This window comes from Eurosta solidaginis, chromosome 3, assembly GCF_040869045.1.
Source record: "Eurosta solidaginis isolate ZX-2024a chromosome 3, ASM4086904v1, whole genome shotgun sequence".
NCBI lineage: Eukaryota > Metazoa > Arthropoda > Insecta > Diptera > Tephritidae > Eurosta > Eurosta solidaginis.
The window spans coordinates 271,658,864-271,683,919 of NC_090321.1; the positions used below are offsets into that span (position 1 = coordinate 271,658,864).

Below are 25,056 nucleotides of genomic sequence, written 5' to 3' on the forward strand. Positions count from 1 at the left end.
TAGCATCTTCTTCTTTCATATGGCGTTGAGTTTGCTGAAATATCTTTTTTTTTTTCGCTGAGATATCGCATTTTGAAATTTTCACGTGGGAGGGGTGGTTTCTAGGGATTAGGGGATACGGGAGTTAATGGGTTAACAGTTAAGTTGATTAGCCCACTTGTACTGTGCGATATCCAGATAAATAAAACTTATTTTAAGAAAAATATGCGACTAAACTCTGTCCCCAGGGTTAAGTGGGTTAGCCTGCTTGCGGTATGATAGGGGTGGTTTCTAGGGGTTAGGGCCGTGTGTGACTTGGTACCCGTGGGTTAGAGTGTAGGGGTGTGGTGAGTTAGAACACTTATGGTGTGGGACAAAGTTTAAAAAAAATAAGACTCAATTCAAGCGAATTAGTAACCGACTAATCTCAATCGATTTTCAGGTGTAGGAAAATTTAGAAAAAGAAAATTTCAAAATGCAATATTTCAGCGAAAAAAAATGATATTTGAGCAAACGCCATTTGCAATAAGAAGACTTGTACTTAAAGATGCCAGCCTATTATTTTGGTGAAAGAAAACATCTGCAATGCTACATAACCTGAAATATGGACAAAAACTGTGTTTTTTGCACTTTTAAGTTGAGATACCTCGAGAAATTTTTAGGTCAGATTTCGATTCATCCCATCAAAATCCTTCGAAAATATATAGTCCGGTTTCTGGGTCTGAGATGCTGTCGGCCTGTGTAATTCGAGCGTAACGCTTAAGGAGGGAATTGTTAAAGAATATTGCCCTGTAGCTCCGCAGGTTAGCCACTAGTTATGAGAGTTCGTTTGTACGTTGTACCAGGCGTCACCTTGGGGCAAGCCCCGCCTATACACATTCTGTGCATAAAACAGCCCGAAAAAATTGACGTTGAGTCGAGGATGACACCGCACGTCCACTCACACGTAAAGACACGACCGGAATGATTTTTGAGTTTTCATAATGTTTGTTGTTTTGTTGGAAGCGTTGCCATACCGTTTCTGTTTATGGCGAAATTATGGTTTTTCGGGATGGAAATTTCCTTCAGGATGACAATGCAAAGGTCATCTGAGACAATAATAATATGCATTAGCACGATTTATGTGTATACATATCGATTGAGAGTACAGTAAAACATGCAATTTTATTGAAAAATAGTGGATAGTGACTCATACATTGGTTAATGACTCATAAATTTATGGCAACTTGACTCCTAGACACAAAAAATCCTGTTATTCTAGCATGGCCCTATTATCATGCCTCTACAGCGGATATTTCTCAAGGCATGGTGTTTAATTAAGCGGCCACCGTTGTGTGATGGTAGCGTGCTCCGCCTACCACACCGTATGCCCTGGGTTCAAGCCCCGGGCAAAGCAACATCAAAATTTTAGAAATAAGGTTTTTCAATTAGAAGACAATTTTTCTAAGCGGTGTCGCCCCTCGGCAGTGTCTGGCAAGCGCTCCGGGTGTATTTCTGCCATGAAAAGCTCTCAGTGAAAACTCATCTGCCTTGCAGATGCCGTTCGGAGTCGGCATAAAACATGTAGGTTCCGTCCGGCAAATTTGTAGGGAAAATCATGAGGAGCACGACGCAAATTGGAAGAGAAGCTCGGCCTTAGATCTCTTCGGAGGTTATCGCGCCTTACATTTATTTATTTTTTTATGGTGTTTAATTTGTTACGTTTGTGAAACGCCACATCCATGTCAATGCTAAAAGGGCACAGAATGTGTATAGGCGGGGCTTGCCCCAAGGTGACGCCTGGTACAACGTACAAACGAACTCTCATAACTAGTGGCTAACCTGCGGAGCTACAGGGCAATATTCTTTAACAATTCCCTCCTTAAGTGTTACGCTCGAATTACACAGGCCGACAGCATCTCAGACACAGAAACCGGACTATATATTTTCGAAGGATTTTGATGGGATGAATCGAAATCTGACCTCAAAATTTCTCGAGATATCCTAACCTAAAAGTGCGAAAAACAACTTTTTTGCCCTTATTTGAGGTTATCTACCCTTGCAGATGTTTTCTTTCGCCAAGATAATAGGCTGGCATCTTCTTCTTTCATATGGCGTTGAGTTTGCTGAAATATCATTTTTTTTTCGCTGAGATATCGCATTTTGAAATTTTAACGTGGGAGGGGTGGTTTCTAGGGATTAGGGGATACGGGAGTTAATGGGTTAACAGTTAAGTTGATTAGCCCACTTGTACTGTGAGATATCCAGATAAATAAAACTTATTTTAAGAAAAATATGCGACTAGACTCTGTCCCCAGGGTTAAGTGGGTTAGCCTGCTTGCGGTATGATAGGGGTGGTTTCTAGGGGTTAGGGCCGTGTGTGACTTGGTACCCGTGGGTTAGAGTGTAGGGGTGTGGTGAGTTAGAACACTTATGGTGTGAGACAAATTAAAAAAAAAAATAAGACTCAATTCAAGCAAATTAGTAACCGACTAATCTCAATCGATTTTCAGGTGTAGGAAAATTTAGAAAAAGAAAATTTCAAAATGCAATATTTCAGCGAAAAAAAATTATATTTGAGCAAACGCCATTTGCAATAAGAAGACTTGTACTTAAAGATGCCAGCCTATTATTTTGGTGAAAGAAAACATCTGCAATGCTACATAACCTCAAATATGGACAAAAACTGTGTTTTTTTGCACTTTTAAGTTGGGATACCTCGAAAACCAGAGCTGGTAGAGCAATTCTGAGGACAGATTTGGATTCAGCGCATCATAAACCTTCGGAATTATATAGTCTGGTTTCTGGGTCTGAATATTGTTGGTTAAATTTTGTCGGCCTGTGTTATACAATAAATAAAAAATGTGAACTTGTAGCCAATTTATCAACCACTCAATTTCATAAAAATTGCGTTTAAGTATGCTTAACCCTTTAGAAATTGCGTTGTCGGTTTATAAGGACCTCCTTTGCGCCATCAATGGACAAACGTGTATGTTTTTTTCAACATGTTCTGAGCAAACGTGCGGACACTTAAGAAGGCTATATTCCCTTGCTTTGTATACTTCGATCCAAGTTTCTTCCACCAAAGTAATTTTCGGGAGCTCGAAAAACTTATTAAAAACCTTCTTTTTTAGGCTGATATTTCGTATTAAAATATTTTCAAAGCAAAATCCTTTTTTTTCTTCTTTTTTTAAATAACTATGAAAGTTATTGTGTCGTATTCGTTAATATGAAATCCATCAAAATTAGAGAAATTCGTAACATTTTTCAATCTGGTAGCTTGTTTTTGGTGAAATTGTCATTGTCCCCCCACAGGTTTGTAAACCATTGACTTAAATAATAAAAATAAAAAATAAACATAAAATAAAAGTCAAGTGGCTAACGTCACACTAAATGGAACTACCTCCATTTTTTGTATCATGGTTTAAATGTACGTTTTTTTTTATTGTTTTAAAAAATGTCTATTAAAATATATTTAAATTTTTATTCTAAACAAGTTTTCTTTTTGTTTTTAAATGCTTTCTAATGTTGTCTAAATATTTATTTTACTTCTTTTCTTTTTTCTATCGAAATTTCTTTTTAATTTATAAACAAATTTTAAACTTACAAATCTTGAAACTCGCGCCAATTTAACAGCGTGTCATTCCGTTTTGGCGTAATAACAATGATAGCTGGTTTACTTGGTGTACCACTTGGGCCGCTTTTGTCACGTGGACTTGGCCGTTATAAGGGCAATGCCGATCCTTTGGTATGCGCCTTTGGACTATTTTGTAGCGCCTTAATTATTGCTGTTGCGATGTTGGTAGTAACAAAATATGTCATATTATCATATGTATTAATGTTCTTTGGACAATTATTTTTGAATCTAAATTGGGCAATTGTAGCTGATATTTTATTGGTAAGGAAAAATCTAAATTTATTAAAAAAAAAAACCAAAAAGCACACATTGGTGGTTGTTGTAAATAACAAATGCAAACAGTTATTAACACAATGGTAGGTATATATGTATGTAGTTGCAAATGTAAACGTTTTATTAATAGTATTATTATTAATTTTAGTTATCGAAATATTAATATTGTAACGAATTTTGGGAAATTTCGCTTATTCCAACCTTCTGCTAACGTTCGAATAGCTAAACTGTTGAATAAATAACTGCAATATTCGGTATTGCACACTGGTCTTTATTTAAATTACTTTGGGAGTAGTACTTCACAATTATACTTCACAACCAATACCGTGTTTAAATCAAAACTGACTGATTATTACTCAGCTTGCGCTGCGTTTATACTCTCTTTTGTCTCGCCCGCATATTTTTCCAAAGGTCTAGACGTTTCATTTTCTAGAACTCTTGTATCTCCTGCTTGGTAATTAGTTATATGCGTGTGTATGCGTAAGTAAGAACTTCGGCTGATGATTACATGTGTTTGTGAGTATCTCTTCGTTGCCTTGTATGTATGTGTGTAAATTATGATTGATTTGTTCATGTACACAGGATTCGCAGCTCGCTTTAATGTACATGTATATACTTACGTGTGGCTGCTTCATGATTTTATTGTTGCGTGATTATTTACTAACAGCCTAGTGATGTCAACATTCGCCACAATATAATGTAGTCTTAATGTATACTTTATTTTGGATTAGTTATATTGTTGGCATATGTGGCTTTGTTATTTTTATAATTTTGTGAAACACTCCCTTCTAGAAGGCTTCCAGTTAAATAAAAATCCAAAAAGGTAGAGAAGGGGATAACCTTTGAAAGCCCTAGGACGACGGAGTGCTACAAATCCCAGAAATATGTATCAGGAAGACTGCGACAACCTGAAGAGATTACCACCGTAGAGTAGTTGGAGGAGTGCAACTACTTCTTATAAAATTCGCTTATCACTGCGTACATCGGAGCTCGTCCTCTGAAAAGATTCAAGGAAAAAGGAAAGCTGCCAAGGTGGAGTAGAGCATTGAGTCTTCTTAGAATGCAGGTTAAAGATATTTTTTAGCTGGCAAAAGTTGCGGGAAGCGAAGAGTGCTGGGAAGAATATAGAGATCTGCTAAGGATATATTAACTTGAAATCAGCAGTTCAAAGAGGGTTTCATGGAAAAGTTTGTGGGCGGCCTATAATGCTCCAGCGAAACGGCAAGACTGAGGAAAGTGGTATCTAAAGGAGAAAGAGTCCAGGGACTGTTAAAAAAGGACGACGGGGAATGGTGAAGAGTCGCTTGAGGTACTACTCAGCACACACTTCACATCAGAAGATGATGCTGAATAATTGTATAACAACGTCTACTACACTTCAAATACAGAGCGAGCAGGACCAGGATTTGGATAAATACTAAAATTGAGTGGGCTATAAAAACTTTTCCCAACTTCAAATCACCACCTACAGATGGGATATTCCCTTCTATGTTGCAAGTGGCGTAATGTAACGATTGGAGAATGGCTTAGAGCAATATTAGGGGGTTGCATAAAATTGAGCCACGTCCCGCAATTTTGGAGCCTCAAATTATAGGGCTAGCTCTACGAGAAAAGTACAGCACAAAATATTTATATTATACTAGATAGCAAGTTTTCGGGGAAACTCCATGTGGAAGAGGGAGCAAAGAAATCCTCGTGGCACTGTGTCCATGCTAAGTTGCACGTGAGGCCTATCGCCCAAACTGACACATTCGGTATTTACCCGGAATTGTCAAGCCCATACTTTACTATGGGGTCCTAGTTTGGTAAACAACCACAAAAAAAGTACGTTTGACAAAATACTTGGGAGCTATGCAGATTATCAGACCCAATGGCCAAAACTAACGCGCCATTAACTATAAGACGAAGATACTACATGACATTCGAAAGAGATCTTAGAGCCGCAATAGAGCCGGAGAGTTGGCGCGAGGGCGCAGAAATGGAAGAACATACTATACCCGTGAATACGGATGATGTCAAATTAACGAAAGTGGTCGGGTCTGCTGTTTGCTGTGTCGGTCAAGAAATAAGTAGATCCAACAGGCTGCTAGATGACTGCAGTACCTTTCAGGTGGAAACTGCAGCCGTGAAGAAAGCAGCAGAAATTATGGCGGGAAGCGTGTTTAATCTGCATTCGCGTCAATATATGTATATATTGATAGTCAGGCGGCGATCAAGCCAACAATCTCAAACAGTTCAAGAAGTATCTTGGAATTTAAAGAAGCATTGGAAAGACTTCGCTCAGGCCGGACCATACATCTAAACTTGATTCCCCGTCGTAAAGGGATAGAAGGTAACGAAAAGGCCGATGAGCTGGAAATGGAGCGGTGGTAGACGTCCCAATACGTTTGGAAGAAATCAAAAGAAGACAGGAGTTGCATATGATCCATCAAGCAGGAAAGGCGGCAACAGAAGAAGGGCGTTAGATGCTTATACGTTAGGCCTCGTCAGTAACAGCAAATGTAGAAAGCACGAGCTGTAGGAAGAAACTGTTGAACACGTTCTGTATTCTTGTCCTATGCTCGCGAGGTCAAGGTTCCAGCTACTAGTGGCGGCAGAATGGTAGCAATTCAGCAAGGTCCTAAAAACTTCTAGTATTTGCCAAGAAGACGGAACTATTCTATAACATAAGTCCTGGTGCTTAATTTGTGTTTACCGGTTGGTCATAAAACAAGTTCTGGTAATTCTATGGACACATTCAGTCTGTGTGAGGCCTTCATTGACCGGCCAGTTCAACCTAATTTAGCCTTTATAAATGTCATATAACCTACTTTATTTTTCGAAGATAGTCCTTTATTATGCTTCTCGGTACTCTATAATCTTTTTCGTTATTAAAGACGAAGTTTGACCTTAAAAACTGAAAAATTCAAAAAAAGTTTGGTATTCCTATGCCTCCGCACTTCTTAGTAATAAAACTATTAGGGGTTACAATTTATTTCTGCAAACCCATACAAATAATATATCCTCGTTCCATTACTTTGAAAAACTGGCGCCAAATTACGCCACCCTTGCACTAAACAACATAGCACATATTTCGTAATAATGCTTTGCAATTTATTTATACCCCAAAGTACACCACCTAATTGCTTTGTAACAACAACCCTTTCCCTTCCCATAAAGCTTCTTTGTATGCATATATGGGTATTTCTTTAAAATCGTCAGGTGGAAAAATTGTTCCCAATTGCACTATTCAATTAGCGAATGTAACCAAAACTATTATAAAACTTTCTGGCTGAACTTGCTCCAAGACCATATGCTAGCTAATTTCAGCACAGAGGAGCTAGCGGTGGATCCATAGAGCGGAGGAAAGAACAGGCTCACAACGTTTAAATCCCAATAAAAGATATCAGCAGCGGGTATTTAAAGACATCGAGGAATATCCTCATTATGTCAGACAGCCAGGCAGCCTTGCGATCATTTCAGTCCTACATAACTACCTCTAAGCTATTGGATGAATGCATTCGAGTCCTAAATGATCTGGGGGCCAAAAACAATGTTTTGTTGGGATGGGTTCCCGGGCATAAGGGACATAAAGGTAATGAAGAGGCAGACTACCTGTCCCTTCTGTGGACTCACAAAGGTCCACACTTGGGAAAGTGCTTATACTCCCAGCAACGAGGGTATCAGCTAAGCTCATAAATCAAAGCAGAGGTGACCTACGAACTATCACTGGGTATTATACGGGACACTGTAGTCTACGATATCACTTAAGTAAGTTAAAGTTATCCAATACACAAATCTGTCGATTTTGTAAGCTGGATGATGAAACGCCGGGGTTGGGCTACAACGACAACAACAACAGCAGGTATAGTGGGTTGTTGTTGTTGTAGCAGTGCTTCGCCTCGTCCAATAGGTGTGACCGATCACAAATTTTCATCAATATCCTCTAACGGGAGTCCAAGGAAACTTCATGTTTCAACAGGGGTGGACCATAATGAGAGGGGTGTTAGAGGCGTTGGTTCCACATTACAATTGAAGAGATGGTTGGTGTCCTGTGGGAACACATTGCAAGCAGGGCATACATTTTGTATGTCGGGGTTGATTCTGGATAGGCAAGAGTTTAACCTGTTACAGTATCCAGATCGAAGTTGAGCTAGAGTGGCTCACGTTTCCCTAGGGAGTGTGCGTTCCTCTTCTGCAAGTTTCGGGTATTGTTCTTTGTGTACAGGATTCACCGGGCAATTCCCCACATAGAGGTCCGACGCCTGTTTGTGGAGTTCACTGAGGACCCGCTTGTGTTTTTTGGCTTCATACGGCTGTGTTCTCAGGTGCCGTATTTCTTCATAATGCTTACTGAGATGACTCCTTGAGCCCATGGATGGTGTTGGCTCATCAATCAGATGTCTGTTGGGATGCCAAGGTTTCTGGGTATTCAACAGGAACTCTTTGCTTAGCATTTCATTTCTCTCACTCATTTCTCTTCTCTCTTCATGAGCATTTCTTTATCTTTTCCCCAAGTACTGCCAGCAAGAGATTTGAGGATTTTATTACGGTCATGTGTGCTTGTTTTCGCATGATGGCCGGCCCTCATACGGCACAATTACTGACGACTTTGACAGCTCAATTTCTAGAACGAACTTTCATTTGTATTAATCTTTAAAGAACTTATTTCTTCTCCACCTAGGGGTTTTTTTCGCGGAACGTCACTTACATACATATATTAAAAACGTTTACATTTGCAACAAAAGTTTTGGCACCTACATACATATCTACATTCGAACACCTACTAGAGTAACGCGAGCACAAACTCAAACGCCACAAAAGCCACACAACGTTCAAAGAAAGCAAAACAAAAACGAATAAAAAACGAAAAGAAAACTTGTTGAAAAATGGTAGATCCAATTTTAAAATTAAAAACTAAATAATAAACGAATGTTCTTTGTTGCAAGTTTTGATCTTCATTCACGTCTATCGCCTAAAAGTATGCAACATATTTTCTATATTCCAAGCAGAACAAGAGCCTACAGTAACGGTTAAAAAATTTGTATACACATTCGCTGCTGGTTGTTCCTCACCTAATTTATTTAACTTCCATGTACTAATTTGTTGTTGTTGCTTTGGATTATTCTGTGCATGAACTAAACTTTTTTGCTTTCTTATTGCGTTTGTGGCTCCATCTGTGAACAGCTTTTCGAGAAATTCCAGTGTTTCATATTTGTGTAAAAATTAATACATTTCTAAGTTTGTTTTGCTCATGGAATTTATCTATTTTGCTTTTATACATACATATTTTGGTTTAAATAATTTGCACATAAAATACACTCAACTTTAATTAACACCTGCACTCGCCTTCTCTTTGTTTATGTAATTTTATTGCTGTTTTAGATTAATAGTACAATTGTAATTAAATATCACAAAATGTAATTAACCTTTTTTTACAGTATGTGGTTGTGCCAACACGTCGTTCAACAGCTGAAGCCTTCCAGATTTTGATGTCACATGCCTTAGGTGATGCAGGCAGTCCATATTTTGTTGGTTTGGTATGTATGGAAAATATTACAATTACAAGAAGCAATAAAATACATACATATGTATGTATATTGAAAAGTTACACTCATACATGTAAAAAGAGGAAAAGCAACACCTGGTCTTCTTTGATGGAAGGCTGGATCGCTTTTGTCGTTGTTGTTGTGTTAACAGTGTTTAACCCCATTCGATGGGTGCGACCAAAGTTCCTTACGGTAGTTCAACGAAACTAGCAGTTTCAGCAGGGCTGGACCATAGTTGGTGTTAGAGTTCAACTTGTTTCATTATCCAGCACAAGTTGAGCCACGGTGGCTCGTGTATCCCTTGATAGTGTCCTTTCTTCTTCTGCAAAGGTGGGATAGTTTATATTGATAACGGGGCCCACCACGCGTTCTGGCAAAGGCGTTTACGATTCGGTGTCCATTTTACCTATGGCCTGTTTATTTCATTTCATTTCTGTTGTAGCCTTTTACAGTTTGTGTTTTTAAGATCAGGCGACGGAACTGGCAGCTTACAGCTTGCTTATGCATAACTTATACCTATTTATAAGATTTGATTAATAATCTAACCTTGGTTATAAAGCCAAATTTAATTGCCAAAATGTTGCGTTTCTGTGCGTGACGTGAATTGATGCATTAGAGCTACCCCCAGCGAGTTAGGGGGTCAGAATATATCCGCGGTAGGTATGCCTGTCGTAAGAGGCGACTAAAATACCAGATTCAAAGGGCTGTGTAGCGCAACCCTTCAGGTTGCCAGCGCAATATATAGGTTCTCCAAACCCAATTGTCAACCTCACCTATCCTCGGCGAATCCTATTTCACTAACAGACGAGGTTCTGCCAACCCTAAGCTCCTCATGGAACATGGGGGGTAGGGAGGGAGGGATGGCCTGAAGTTTAAATGTGGCCATATGAATCGTTCCCGAGATGGTCGGGCTAGCACCTTAATGGTGCTGTGTTACCGGAGCGTACCGGATCTGTATCCGGCAAAGGACCATCACATCGAGAACACTCCTCAAAGCCTTCGGAGTAACCTTATCGCTACTACAACAACAAGCTACTTGGCTCGAGGGCACCGTGAGTGATACGCTGGAAGGCAATAAACTGGTAGCTTTTTGCTGTAATTATAAAAAGTTTTTTGAAATTATCTATAGTACAGGATTTGAGATCGGAAGGTAGCTCGTTATAACATTTTAAACCTTTATAATGTAAATTACATTTATCAGCTTCTGCTTTGTAAGCAAGTAGAGCAAAATCATTGTTGCTTTTGAATGTTTACGGAATGCAAATTTCTTACGTATTTAAGTTTTTTTTTAAGTAATCTTGACTTCCATCGACGTGAAAGGCCAATATTTGCGCCAGCTGTTCATCTGGTTCTTACACGTCGTAAACAGAGTAGACGTGGATTTGGTTGGTGATAGTACCAGGTCACGTGAGGTGAAGAAACTAGAAATACTGGGGAGATAGCTAGAAACTAATTAGTGTATTGGAGGGTCAGGTCCCGTTGCCATTATCGTACAGTTATTGTAAATGATAGTAACTTCTTCTGGTGGAGGTCAGGCTGTATTTTGTGTCACTCAATGCAATCTATTAGTACATACCAATTTTGTGCAACGAAGTGGGGTAGCGGGAGCCTCCTTTGGACCGGTGGTTCACGTAAGTAGATCCTTTGTTTTTCTGGACACTGTGAGGTTAGGCTGCCGTCGACAGGTATCTATAAAAAAATTTTGCATTTTCAATGTACAAGGCTTGTTAGGGGTTCAAATATATCAAAGGTATGGCATGACTAAAATGGAACTAAAACCCCAGGCACACGATCCGGTGAAATTCCCCCAGCGGGTAAGGGGGTCAGAATATACCCGCGGTAGGTATGCCTGTCGTAAGAGGCGACTAAAATACCAGATTCAAGGGGTGTGTAGCGCAACCCTTCAGGTTGCCAGCGCAATATATAGCTTCTCCAAACCCAATTGTCAACCTCACCTATCCGCGGCGAATCCTGTTTCACTAACAGACGAGGCTCTGGCGACCCCAAGCTCCTCATGGAACTTGGGGTGGGGAGGGAGGGGATGGCCTGAAGGTTTAATGTGGCCACATAAATCGTTCCCGAGATGGTCGGGCTAGTACCTTAATGGTGCTGTGGTACCGGAGCGTACCGGATCTGTATCCGGCAAAGGACCATCACATCGATAACACTCCCCAAAGCCTTCGGGGAGCAACCTTATCGCTACAACAACAACAACAACATCCGGTGAAATTGCTTAAAGGTAGTAAGAACTGACATATGTCAACATAGTAGGTTCAATGTGATCATATTACATCGTTCCCGAGGTGGTCAAGCTAGTATATTAATGGTGCTTGTTACCGGACCGTACCGGATCTATTTCCGGCAAAGAACCATCAACATCGATAAAACTTCTCAAAACCTTCGAGCAATGTCCTCGTCGCTACAACAAGACAACAGTTTCAAACAGCCTCAAATGCGAGGAAAATTTTTCGGTCCGAGGTCCGAATCTCTGGTTCATATCCATTGTATGTCTGCACAGAAGGTTCTCTCTAGGTTATTGTGCGTTTTGTTGTTGTTATCGTGGAACTGCGCGTTCAGACCAGTCAAATCTACTATGGTCCAGAATGTCGCTACAGTCCAAATGGTGTGAAATAGCCATTAAAAAATAATCGCCATTTCTTTGGCGACTGTAAAGCAGCAATATTTTCAGATTCTGGCTTTGCTTTGGCGAAGTATTTTTATTTACGACGACAAAAAGAAGTTTATAACTCAGTAAACGACCTAAAGACGGCTCACCATAGTAGTGTAAATATCACCCCATTGGAGAGAGAAAGGGTAGGGATAGAAAAAAGAAGACATACCGAAATGATCAGGATGACGAGCAGAGGTGATTTAGCCATGTCCGTCAGTTTGTTTGAAAGCAAACTAGTAGAACTGGATTTCGATTCGATTCTTAATCGATTTAATCGTTTTTTTTTAGAAATGTAGAATCGATTTTTTTTTTTAAATCGTTCGATTCTTTAGGTATCGAAGCTTTCATCACTATCTGTTTTACGGGCGCTTGAGGAAATACATATTCTGTATTTTTTTTATTATTTTTATAAATTTAGCTTTATTGTGTTGTTGTCTTCGAGAAAAAGATGAAGAAATTTCTGCGGACTTCCGGTAAGCAATATATTGAAAATGTGTTTATCCTTTTTTTGGTATGATCATTTATGTATGTAATACTCCTATATTGCTAATACAGGCCGGGTACAGATACAGATATACAGATATATTGCTGTTTAAAAGTTTTTGTAATCAAAAATCGAATGTACCCAATTAAATTTTTTCTTCTCACACTTATGCTTCTACAATCACAAAAATTTCGTAGGCTGTCTTTTTTCATTTCGAAATCAAAACTCAATGCGAGCATATTGTTTTAGCCATATAGGAGTATTACTTATGTATATAGGTATGATACTGTGTTTTGAAATAAAATATTCAAAAAAGAGCAAAAAGTATGACATTTCGGTATATACTATACTAATTATCTCACTCCCATAAAAGGATCAAGTGAAGACCCATGTGGCATTCCTTGAGGCTTCCAATTTTGTCGGCAGTGAACGAAACGAGAGAGAAACTGTCCTGCTTTCATGGCCGTACCGGAGGTCGTGGAGGCCCTTGTGCTCCCCCAGCGGGTTAGGGGGGGTCAGAATATACCCGCGGTAGGTATGCCTGTCGTAAGAGGCGACTAAAATACCAGATTCAAGGGGCTGTGTAGCGCAACCCTGCAGGTTGCCAGCGCAACATATAGCTTCTCCAAACCCAATTGTCAACCTCACCTATCCGCGGCGAATCCTGTTTCACTAACAGACGAGGCTCTGGCGACCCTAAGCTCCTTATGGAACTTTGGGTTGGGGAGGGAGGGGATGGCCTGAAGGTTTAATGTGGCCACAAAAATCGTTCCCGAGATGGTCGGGCCAGCACCTTAATGGTGCTGTGGTACCGGAGCGTACCGGATCTGTATCCGGCAAAGGACCATCACATCGATAACACTCCCCAAAGCCTTCGGGGAGCAACCTTATCGCTACAACAACAACAACAACAACAGGCCCTTGTGCAAAATTCACAAGGGGCCCTTTTTCCAAAAAAAAGGTTATACGACACAAAGGTTTTGCTTGTAGGATATTTTTATATTATGTTGCATACATAATTTCTTTACATACTTTTTACAGCCAAATTATCGTACTACCAGAGCTGGGTAGTAATGATTACTTTAGGTAAACAGTATCCGTCGATTCCCCATTACATGTACTTGAGGAAAGTAATCAATTCCTTTCCTCCACAACAAAGGAATTGATTACATTTCAATTCCTCAAAAAAAAAATACCAAAAGTAATTTCGTTTTTTGAGGCTCAAGTACAAAAAAATTTTTGTTTGTAATTGAGAAAAAAATACTTTGTTCAAATGTAATTTCTGCCCAAGTACTTTGGAAAGGAATTGGAAATGTAATTGAAAATTTTCCAATTACATTACAAGGAATGGAAAAAGTACTTTCGAATTTCCCATTCCTCAAAGGAATTGCAAAAGTAATTGAAGAATTCTTAGTGTAAAAAATATTTTTGCGATTCAAGTGGTGATCTTATGAGGCCATTGTAACTTTTTGGACCATAAGAAAATGTTTTTAAAACACAAGCACTGCCTTCAGTGACTTGCAATTCATTTCTTTTCGCCATATATGAGGAGGGTTATGGTAAGATTGTATCATCGTAGTTTAGACTTTCTGTTGAATGGCCGGCCAATTGCTTTGTACGTGGCTAGCAATGCTTCTTCATCTTTTCCCCAAGTGCTACTGGCAAGCGACTTGAGGATTTTGTTGCGGATTTGTACTTTAGATACAACTTCGATGGCATACTTCTTGAGGGTGAGAGTGTGACCGAATGTTGCTCCTAAGATATTTTAATGGCTGACAATCGGTAACGCAACACCATCGACGTCAACGTCCAATATTCCACGTCGCAAAACAGTGACCGTGGATTTGGCCGGCTAGGTTCGGATAATTTGCAGTTTATGTTTTTATACAAAGGGGAAAGGGTGAATATTCTATATCTTGGAGTATAGTACCGTGGTTGACTGTGTCAAAAGCTTTTGACAGTGCTGGTAGTGCTATATATTTTGCGGAAGCCATGCTGATGAGTGGCTAGGCGAAGATTCGCACTAAACGGAGCAGGAAGGTTTCTAATGTCTTCGCTACTGGCGAACAGAGTAATACCGGTCGTTATAACTCACCTTCGTTAGCCGGTTTCCCATGCTCGAAAACGTGCGCCAGATAGCTTTCTTCCTCAGTGCCAAGATGTTTTAGCATTGGCATGACTACTCCATTTGGACCTATTGAATTAGAAGGTTTGGCTCTTTTCATGGCTTCTTCAACCTCTGTGCGGTGATGGTAACGGGTCACACGTCGTGTTTGTGTCTATGTTCACCTCATCCGGGGAATTAAAAATTCCGGGCATTAAAAAATACCGGCACAAACCGCTCACGCATCTCTTCGAGTTACAAGAGTTGTATCGCCAAAGGCGATGGATAAATTACACAGGCCGACAAAATTTAACCAACATTCAGACCCAGATACCGGACTGTATATTTTCGAAGGTTTATGATGCTCTGAAGGTTTAGAATTGCTCTATCAGCTCTGGTTTTCGAGATATCCTAACCTAAAAGTGCAAAAAACACCGTTTTTGCCCATATTTGAGGTTATGTAGTCTTGCAGATGTTTTCTTTCACCAATATTAAAGGATGCCATCTTTAAATACAAGTCCTCTTCTTTCAAATGGCGTTGAGTTTGCTTAAATATTTTTTCCCTGAGATATCGCATTTTGAAATTTTGTGGTGTGGTAGGGGTGGTTTCTAGGGGTTAGGCACTTTTAGGTTAGGATATCTCGAAAACCAGAGCTGATAAAGAAATTTTGAGGCCAGATTTCGACTCATAGCATGAAAATCCTTCGAAAATATATAGTCCGGTTTCTGGGTCAAAGATGCTGTCGGCCTGTGTTATCATTGTGTTTTTTTGGGTTAGATAAGGACTTTACAGGATCTTTTAATTAATTTTTAAACATATATCAGGTGAGCTCGAATCATAGCGCTGAGCCTGGTGATATTGCAGCACAATGGAAATCAATGTATAGATCCCAATGTCCAATACTGTGCCGGTATATTACCCTGGAGATTTGTTACCGTGGAGATTTGCGCTTTATCCACCACCTCGAATTACGCGTTCGCGCCTTGGCTTTGGAGGTTTGGAACCACTTCCTCCAGCCACATCATGTTCGTGATGCGGACACTATCATCTTCACACCAGGGGCTTACGTGGTTATTCCGTTATCATCTTAAGCATTAAGCAAATAAGCTCCCTTTCTACAGATCTCCACCTTTCAGGTGATGTCCTTCCTATGACTTGCAGCTTTCGAGGTAGTTGCTATCTCGCTATTGGGGCCATCTGTCTTACAGCTTTAGGCCTACTTATCTTGTCTATGCGGCTGCCCTGCCTCGCGGCTCTGGGACTGAGTCCGCTCAGACTCTTGAAAGCAAATTTTTCGCCTTCCGCCGAACGTTGTCTCTTCATTCTGCCATTCGACGCTTCTTCCACCTCGTACCGGTTGCAGTGCCGAGAGTTTCTCGCAGCAAACCTTTTGAACTGCCTTGGACCTACTTCTACCGCCTCATGAGCCCACTCATCGATATCCGTTTCTGTTGGGTCGACCACTGCTCCCAGGCGTTGGACAATTCTTAGTGCTGCTCGGTACTGCGACAGGGCTCTCTTACTTCCTCTGCCCAGTACCCTCCTCTACTCTTCTACTCCGTTTTCATTTGTATGCTTTTCCAACACGAAGTTAATTGAATCAGCCCTACTCTCGCTCCCCGTGTCCAACGCATCGCTTAATGCGTTTTTGTCGACTTTGGCTTGTGACTCAGCCCTCCCATTATCGTCGTCCTTATTTCAATTAGATAATGAGTCGTTCATCTTGGTCGCACGACAACCTACCCGACAGGGCGGGCTGAGCGGTTCAGTATTATGTACGGGGAAAGAACCCTAGCAGCGCCCCTTACTGTGGTAAGGCCATCAGTACTTCCGGAGTGGCCCGGTATTGGAAGGCTTCGTTCGAATTTATCCTCTGGCTGCAAATCGTCCAAAAGGCATGGTCCGAATAACACCCTGGATTAGGGGGTTGGCAGTTCTTGGACGATTTGTCATTGTCTGCTTTAATATTATTTATTACAATATGGTTCAGAAGAGGCAACTATTGATGGATCAAAAGATCAAGAATACGAGAAAAAAGTTTTCCGGAACATTATTGGTATTTACGTTATGCCAGCTGAATGAGTCAAAGAGAATTTAAAAAGTATGCTGCTTACCTATAGCCACTACCCTTTGATAGCGGAGGAAGGAGAGGAGATCCCTTACCAGTTACCACTCAAAAGAAAAATCTGATGAAATAACGAAAAGTGTGACCCGAAAAGTCACCCACATCAACCCGCGTAAGTTCCTATACACTTGTAGTTTTTCAATTACTTTCGCAATTCCTTTGAGGAATGGAATGGGAAATTCGAAAGTACTTTTTCAATTCCTTGTAATTGGAAAATTTTCAATTACATTTGCAATTCCTTTCGAAAGTACTTGGGCAGAAATTACATTTGAGCAAAGTATTTTTTTTTCAGTTACAAGCAAAAAATTTTTTGTACTTGAGCCTCAAAAAACGAAATTACTTTTGGTATTTTTTTTTAGGAATTGAAATGTAATCAATTCCTTTGCCGTGGAGGAAAGGAATTGATTACTTTTTCCAATTACTGAGGAATGTAATGGAATTGAGTTTACCCAGCTCTGCGTACTACTTGTATTGCTAATCAGAAGTGATCAGCGTTACAAAAAAAATAAATATTCTTATATCATTACATTTGACTAGTAAATTAATGACTAATACTCAATGTAAAATCTCAGAAAGATTATAACTTCAACGCGTGTTAAGAGTTGTGGGTCCCTCTACTTCTACTAGGTTTTAATATAATCTGCGCGCACGGTTCCCGAATCTCGAGTCGTTCGTATATAAGTGGAATTTCATTTTGTCCATTTACACGACTATATATTAAAGGGCTTAAAATCTTTCAATAATTATATAATTTCAGACACTAAGAGTAGCTCAATCGGCACATTCGAAACATCGTTTTCGCTCATCCATAGTTCAAAATCCAAGGCGAAGTTGAGAATTTTTAGTGGATGGTCTAATCGACGTTTAGTATGTGTAGAATACGGTATTTTACTCAATTTCTATCCTAGACGTCCATCCCGATATCTGCTTTTGGAATAGAATTTGAATAAAATAAATAAAAAATAAAATTTTCCCCATAATTTAGTGTATATATTTTTCGGTGAAACTTTTGCGACTCGGTGGTTTGGGGGCCCCTCGGAGCTGGGGCCCTGGTGCACCGCACCGCTTGCACCAGTCTCGGTACGGCCCTGCCTGCTGTATTTGTGGGGAAAAATAGAGTAAATGGTTAAGTACGTAAGTAAACGTACATTGTTACAAAGAATAAGCAAAATTGAAATAAACTTTTTTCGTTTCGATCTAATCGATTAAATCGATTTTTTTCTAGAATCGAATCAAAAAAATCGATTCTTAAAAAAATCAAATCGAATCCAGCTCTACAAACTAGTCCCTCAATATTTGATAAATCTTGATGAATTTTGGTGAGCGGATATCCGATTAGACATTTGTCGGAACTAACTGGATCGCACCACTATAGCATATATCCCCCATACAACAGATTTTTCAGAAAAGCGTTTTTTTTTATATCTTCCTCTATTTATCAGATGGAAGCTTCAAATCGCGCAGATGCTTTCGGATATGGCACATATTATTGTCTGAAAGAATCGTATAGATCGATAGTGCATATAGTATATGTATATCCCATACAACCTATTGCTCAGAGTTCATAGTTATGTATCTCATATAGACAACGAAATAGGTGAAACTTTGTGTGAGGATTACCGATATATTTCTTATTTGATATTTACATATTTCAATGTCCACATGTGTACAGGCATTCATACATAACTACATATTAAATTTAACCATTTAACATTTCAAATTTCAATATTTTTCTCGTTATGTATTTAGCTATCGGAGGGAATTAAAAAACACTTGCGTACGCAGTCAGATAAAGGCACACATACAGGCGAGTATAGCCTTCCCTTAGCCAGTATGTCATTAACATTGGAGAATAGCAGCAGTCATAATCTTACCGACACCCTGCTCACAAGTAATGCTACAGCAGTTACTCCTTTAGCACAAGCCACCAGTGTAGTGGCTGAGACGATTAGTGATTTTATTGTAAATGCTACCAATTTTATACATCAAAATGTCACAGATGTTATTACGGATGCAAGTCTCTTATCATATAATAGTGAAGATATTGCCTTGAGGACTGCGAATTTCCAGGTGAGTGCTTTTTTTTATCACATAGCACATTGTATTGTAAGGAGATATAGTTTAAGATGACTTTTTCACAAAAATCTTAAGTTTTTAGTTCTTCCGGTAACAGCTTACAAAATATTTAAATTAATCATAGTTCATTTTTTCAAAGCTATTTGAATTGCAATCGAAAAAAATTGTTTTAACTGAGAAAACCTGACAGTGTCTTGAAAGCTTGCCTGATTAAATTTAAGTTTGGGTTTTTCAATAGTCACATCATTTCGGGTTGAAAAATGTTTTCATATCCTTAATTGTTTTATGTTCATCTTAATCCTGACATTTTTTTTATTTCATTTTTGTGCGTTTCATCCTCGTTCTCGATTCCGGACAAAAAAAAACAATTACCGGACGAATGGCCACTACGCTAATTTATTGGTTTTGAAAAATAAACTATTGAATCTTCTAAATATTTAGAATGATCAGACGATTAAATATTCAATAACAATTTGTTTTTTTTTTTTAATAATTTGGGAAACATTTAACCAACGTGACATCAGGACGGACAAGGCGACAGCTGTTCCTGTTTATACCTTGTAAATCTCTTCAAAGACTTTTCTCCCGGGAGTGGGATTTGAACCCGCTTAAACTCATACAAATAGCTAACATTGGTTAATTCGTTATAGTTCTATAAATAGAACAAAAGCAACAACACCAAGTTTCTTTTAAACCGCCTTACCAAGGCATAACTTTACCACATGATGACATACGAAGTATGTCCAGTGCATAAAGAAAATATGCAAATAATCCAATTGGGATAAAGTTGTACAACAACTTAGGCATGACGTGGCTGAATGCGTTTGTAGCACTTCAACCATCGTAGGAGTGCGGGTTCAAATCCCACTCCCGGGAGAAAAGGCTTTGAAGAGATTTACAACGTATAATCGAAACAGCTGTCGCCTTGTCCTTCGTGATATCACGTTGCTTAAATTTTTCCCAAATTATTAAATAAATTATAAATTAAAAATTGCTTCAAATGAATGTTTTCATACATTTAAAGCAATAAGGGTAATCCCCGCTTAAACTCATACAAATTGTTTTTTTCTTCTTCTATTTTCAGGATACCGATATAACTAAATTTAAAGCGTTACAATATTCACTATTTTCGACGAGTTTTATTGAAGTTTTGGGTGCTGTCTTCTTTTTCCTAACCGCCATATATATTATAAATGATAAACGGCGCGCTGCGCAGGCAACACTTGGTAAGTAAACACGATTAAACAAGCATAAAAGCATAGACAGTTGTAAATTGCTATGGTTTTCTTTACCATATGATTTCGAGTATCAATATTCTCATGGTATACAACATTTTTTTTATTTTTTCCAAAAAACCTCACTATTTGGTTAGTCGACTAGTCGTGTTGCTCGAATATGCCATAAGTTGACTGCATTAATCGACTTCACTTCAGGACAGTCGATCAGGCAGTGACTTAGGCCCGGTTTTTCAGTAGTTGGTTAAGCTAAGCTTAAACTAAGTTTGCTAAACTCTAGTCAAATTTAAACTCCAGTTAAACTACTGAGCAGTTTTTCAGTATCAGTTTAAGGCCGCCTTTGTGGTAGGCTTTTTTGTGCGGCAACATTGGTTTTTTCATTATCTAGATAATTTGTAGATACGGCAACAGCTGGATTTTGTTTACCCAACAAACATGGAAAAAAAATTCGTCAGCGAAATATATATCTAGTTTCGGAAGTGATATCCAACATCATTATTTAAATATTCTTAAGCCAGATAGTTCTCGGGTTGATATCCAACTTCATTCTCCAATCACTATCCAACCTTTGAGAAATTTTGTAAAATTAAAATTTTTCGGTTTGAACTCCAACGGCATTAATATTTTCCAATTATTATCCTAATTTCGAGAGATTTTGAGAAATGTACAGTTCTCAAATGAATATTCAACACATTTCTCCAGTTGATATCCTACATTGCATATCAATTTTAGATGGAATTGAAAAAAATCTCCAAGGTGGTACCACTAAAACCAACAGTTGTTTATTGTGAGAAATATACAAGAGGTTGATAGCAGTAATGAAGCGTAATTTACCAAAAATAAATTATATAGGCGACCACCGAGGTGTCATAGTAGCGTGCTCTGCCTACCACACAGAAGATCCTGGGTTCACGCAGGTTTTTCAATTAGTAGAAAATGTTTTTAAGCGATATCGCCCCTCGGCAGTGTTTGGCAAGCACTGCGATTGTATTTCTGCCATGAAAAACTATCAGTGAAAACTCATCTGCCTTCCAGATGCCGTTCGGAGTCGGCATTAAAAAAGTAGGTCCCATCCCGGCAATTTGTAGGAAAACAAAAATAGGAGCACGACGCAAATTGGAAGAGAAGCTCAGCCTAAAATCTCTTCGGAGGTTATCGCGCCTCACATTTATTAATTTTTTAAATTATATAATTTTATTTTATTTTCTTGAAAATACTGTAGTATGGAATCTTACATTTGAGTCCAGTTAGAGAACCCCGAGTTGTTAATTAAATTTTTTCAACTTTAGTAATAGCATTTTTACTTTATAAGAATTCCCTCTTTTGCTGAGTATGCTATGGTTCTCGAGTTGGGCCATTGGTTCGAAACAGCTCTTGAGATTTTAGAAGTATGCCTAGTTATCAACATGAGCTCTAATGGTACTCAAGCCCAAATTTTTGTTGGGTATATTCGATGCCATTTCGTACGAACGCAAATAACTGATTGGTTAACTAGAGTTTAACCCTGCTAGACCGGCCGCTTAAGCTCAGCTTAAACTTCGGTTAAAGTAGTCTGAAAAACTGCAGAAGCGTAGTTTAACTGACAAACTGAGTTGAACTTGTACGGAAAAACCGGGCCTTACTTCAATGTGTATATATTGACAAAATGTTTTTGCAGGTAATAAGCATGTGCGATTAGTTGTTTAAATATCATTTTCGAATTGTTCGTCATTCTGATAAATCCAACGCACATTGCGAGTTCCCCTTTTTATATCTATTTTGCAACCAAAAAACAAACGAAATCCAAGAAATTTGAATTTTTCGAGCAAGTACTTATTGTATTGCTAAATAAAGTTGATTATAATTTCTGAAAATTCTTATCACAGAAGGCTCTAATTTGTGAGCCTTCTGTAATTGGATAACACAATTCACTTAATAACAGCCCGAATGGTCATAATCGACCAGTCGATTAGCCGAATAGTAGATTTTTTTGAGCACCCTAGTTTTAAAACTATAATTTGTTAATATTTTTTTTTATGTTTCTATTTAGTTAAAAAACATTACGTTTATAGCAATGCGGACAGTGAAGATAAAGAATTCGATTTCGAAGATGCCGAATGCATCGTACTTTGTAGTGATATTTCACGAGATAATCTTACATAAGCAGCAAGAAAAAATACTGAAAACTATTATTTATTTAACTCTGCATTGCTGGTGGGTTCTAGTTTGATTAACTTTCGCTTCTCATACCATCTTAACTGTGCCCGCATTTGCTAATATTCGATGTTTAACAAACATTTCAATCGTAAACTTCGCATTTCCTTTCTTTCATTGCATTATACATTGAATTTAATGAACTAAGAACGAGTTTACAATACTTTTACGATTAATTCGATAAACAAATCCTTCAAATTGTTCTTTCTCTTGGAGCTAAACTTCGTAATACACTTTATTGGAAACTTTAATAGTTTTTATCATACTAGGCATGCAATTAATGTAGGTCATGAAATTTCTAGGTCGAATACATACCCAACAAAATTTAAAATCTATCTCAAATACTGCTCAGGAAATCAAATATCTTTCAGAATGTTACGTTTTTTCGTCGCTAGGGAACAGTACAAATTGATCTCCTAAATATTCTGCAATCGATTCTTTTCGAAACAAGTATTACATTGAATCCAAGTTTGGTTAATTGAGAGCCGCTTTTAGGTTCTAAAATAATAAAAATATTGGTTCTTTAGACTCGCTGTTCGCTTCTGGTAAAACAACAAGAAGATCCATAAACGGTCCAGAAATCCTGTTTTCTTTTTAATGGAAGTTGTTCGGCAGGGCTCTTTTTCTGTTATCTTCGATCCTTTTTTTGGTGCTTGTAAGATCGGGACCTGTGGTTGGCTTACAGGTCTATCGGTGAGTATAGTTTCCAGTAAGACCCGGGACTGGTTGATTGCCCAAAACATCCTCTGGCACCAAGGCTTGGCTCTAACAGCTCCCATTTCAGTTCTTTAAATCACTTTTTGTACTTGTATTCAAGATCAGCCGGTTGACTCCATAAACAACACCGTTATGTACTAATCTCACTAACTGAAATGTTTTCCATAAGAAACTTAGGGTCGCAAAAGCCTTGTTTGGACTATAGGTGAGGTCGTCAATTGGGTAGCGGAAGTTGAATATCTATTGTGCTTATCAATCCATATGTCACCCAAGTGATGCTGTGACGTTATTTGGATACATCATAAGTTCTTGGAGCGTTTTTCTGATAGATCTGCAGCATCGCTCCCTTCGCTCTCTTTAGTCTCAGTCTCTGCATTGGCTATCAATATTTGAAGATTAGCAGCGTGCAGCTCTGTGCTTGGTAGAGGAGAGGTTGTATGGATTTTCCTGATTGATAGGTGATGTGTGATGTATGTGGAAGCTGTGAAATATTAAGGCGTCTTGTATCTTAACTCGATTCGATTGATTTGGCTCGTTTGTTTTTCATAATTCAGTATGAGTATAAATTTTTCCTCCGTCTATGTAACAAAGATAACCAGAGTCCTGGCCATTCCGGTGTTGTAAATCCCGTTAATAGTATGAATGACCTTTTATTTGCGCATCTGCTTGCTTTCTCTCTTCTCTTCGTCTTGAGTGACAAAATCCAATGTATTTTTCCACATGTGCATCCATCGACTCTAAAAGTGGATTAGCATAACCGCTTTAATCGCGTTGCTTCGCTATGATGCCTCTATGCTTTTTCATTGCATATATGTACAGGGTGGTCGTTGTAATCAAATAAATGATAATTTCCAGTCTCACCCCATACGGTAATATCAAGGTAAAAATTATCATATACAAATTTTAGTCCCGATAAGAAACGACTAAGGGATTTCGCAACAAAGTTACTAGTTCCGTTTTTAATATATTAAGCCTCATAAGGCAATATGAGCTTTAATTCCTGTACAACACGCCTTAACCGCCCCAGCGGGTTAGGGGGCTTAGAATATACCCCCCGTAGGTAGGTCAGTCCTGGCGCCCGCCGTGGTGTGATGGTAGCGTGCTCCGCCTACCACACCGGAGACCCTGGGTTCACGCCCGGGCAAAGCATTATCAAAATTTTAGAAACAAGTTTTTTTCAATTAGAAGACGATTTTTCTAAGCGGTGTCGCCCCTCGGCAGTGTTTGGCAAACACTCCGAGTGTATTTCTGCCATGAAAAGCTCTCAGTGAAAACTCATCTGCCTTGCAGATGCCATTCGGAGTCGGCATAAAACATGTAGCTCCCGTTGTTTTTGTTGTTGTGGTGATAAGGTTACTCCCCGAAGGCTTTAGGGAGTGTTATCGATGTGATGGTCCTTTGCCGGATACAGATCCGGTACGCTCCGGTAACACAGCACCATTAAGGTGCTAGCCCGACCATCTCGGCAACGATTTATATTGCCACATTAAACCTTGAGGTGCTTGGGGTCGCCAGAGCCTCGTCTGTTAGTGAAACTGGACTCGCCGCTCGAAGGTGAGGTTGACAATTGGGTTTGGAGAAGCTATATATTGCGCTGGCAACCTAAAAAGGTTGCGCTACACAACCCCTTGAATGTGGTATTTTAGTCGCCTCTTCCGACAGGCATACCTAGGTCCCGTCCCGCCAATTTGTAGGAAAAATTAAAAGGAGCACGACGCAAATTGGAAGAGAAGCTCGGCCTTAAATCTCTTCGGAGGTTATCGCGCCTTTCATTTGTTTTATTTATTTTAGGTATGCCTGTCGTAAGAGGCGACTAAAATACCAAATTGATTGAAGGGGTTGTGTAGCGGAACGTACCCGATCTGCATCCGGCAAAGGACCATCAACATCGATAACACTGCCCAAGGCCTTCGGGGAGTGTCCTTATCGCTACAAACACAAAACAACAGCCGTCCCTATTCAGGGCCAAAATTTATATTTGATATTTTTGACCAGGGTATTACCGTCTGAAGGTATGGGAATGAAAAAAAATCGTTTATTTACAAAAATCACGC

General features: G+C 39.1%; 1 protein-coding gene across 3 annotated transcripts in view; it reads left to right on the forward strand.

Moving 5' to 3' along the window:
- Nucleotides 1–25,056, forward strand: part of spin (Protein spinster) — a 133,167-nt gene that overhangs the window by 102,804 nt on the left and 5,307 nt on the right. The window contains exons 4-8 of one of the 3 annotated variants that reach the window (XM_067776478.1): nucleotides 3,595–3,856; nucleotides 9,289–9,387; nucleotides 18,531–18,851; nucleotides 19,942–20,083; nucleotides 22,122–22,285. In XM_067776478.1, coding sequence (XP_067632579.1) covers nucleotides 3,595–3,856; nucleotides 9,289–9,387; nucleotides 18,531–18,851; nucleotides 19,942–20,083; nucleotides 22,122–22,234 — 937 coding nt within the window. In that variant the 3' untranslated portion in view covers nucleotides 22,235–22,285. The remainder of the gene's footprint in view (nucleotides 1–3,594; nucleotides 3,857–9,288; nucleotides 9,388–18,530; nucleotides 18,852–19,941; nucleotides 20,084–22,121; nucleotides 22,286–25,056) is intronic. The other 2 variants (XM_067776477.1, XM_067776479.1) reach the window with 2 other exon arrangements.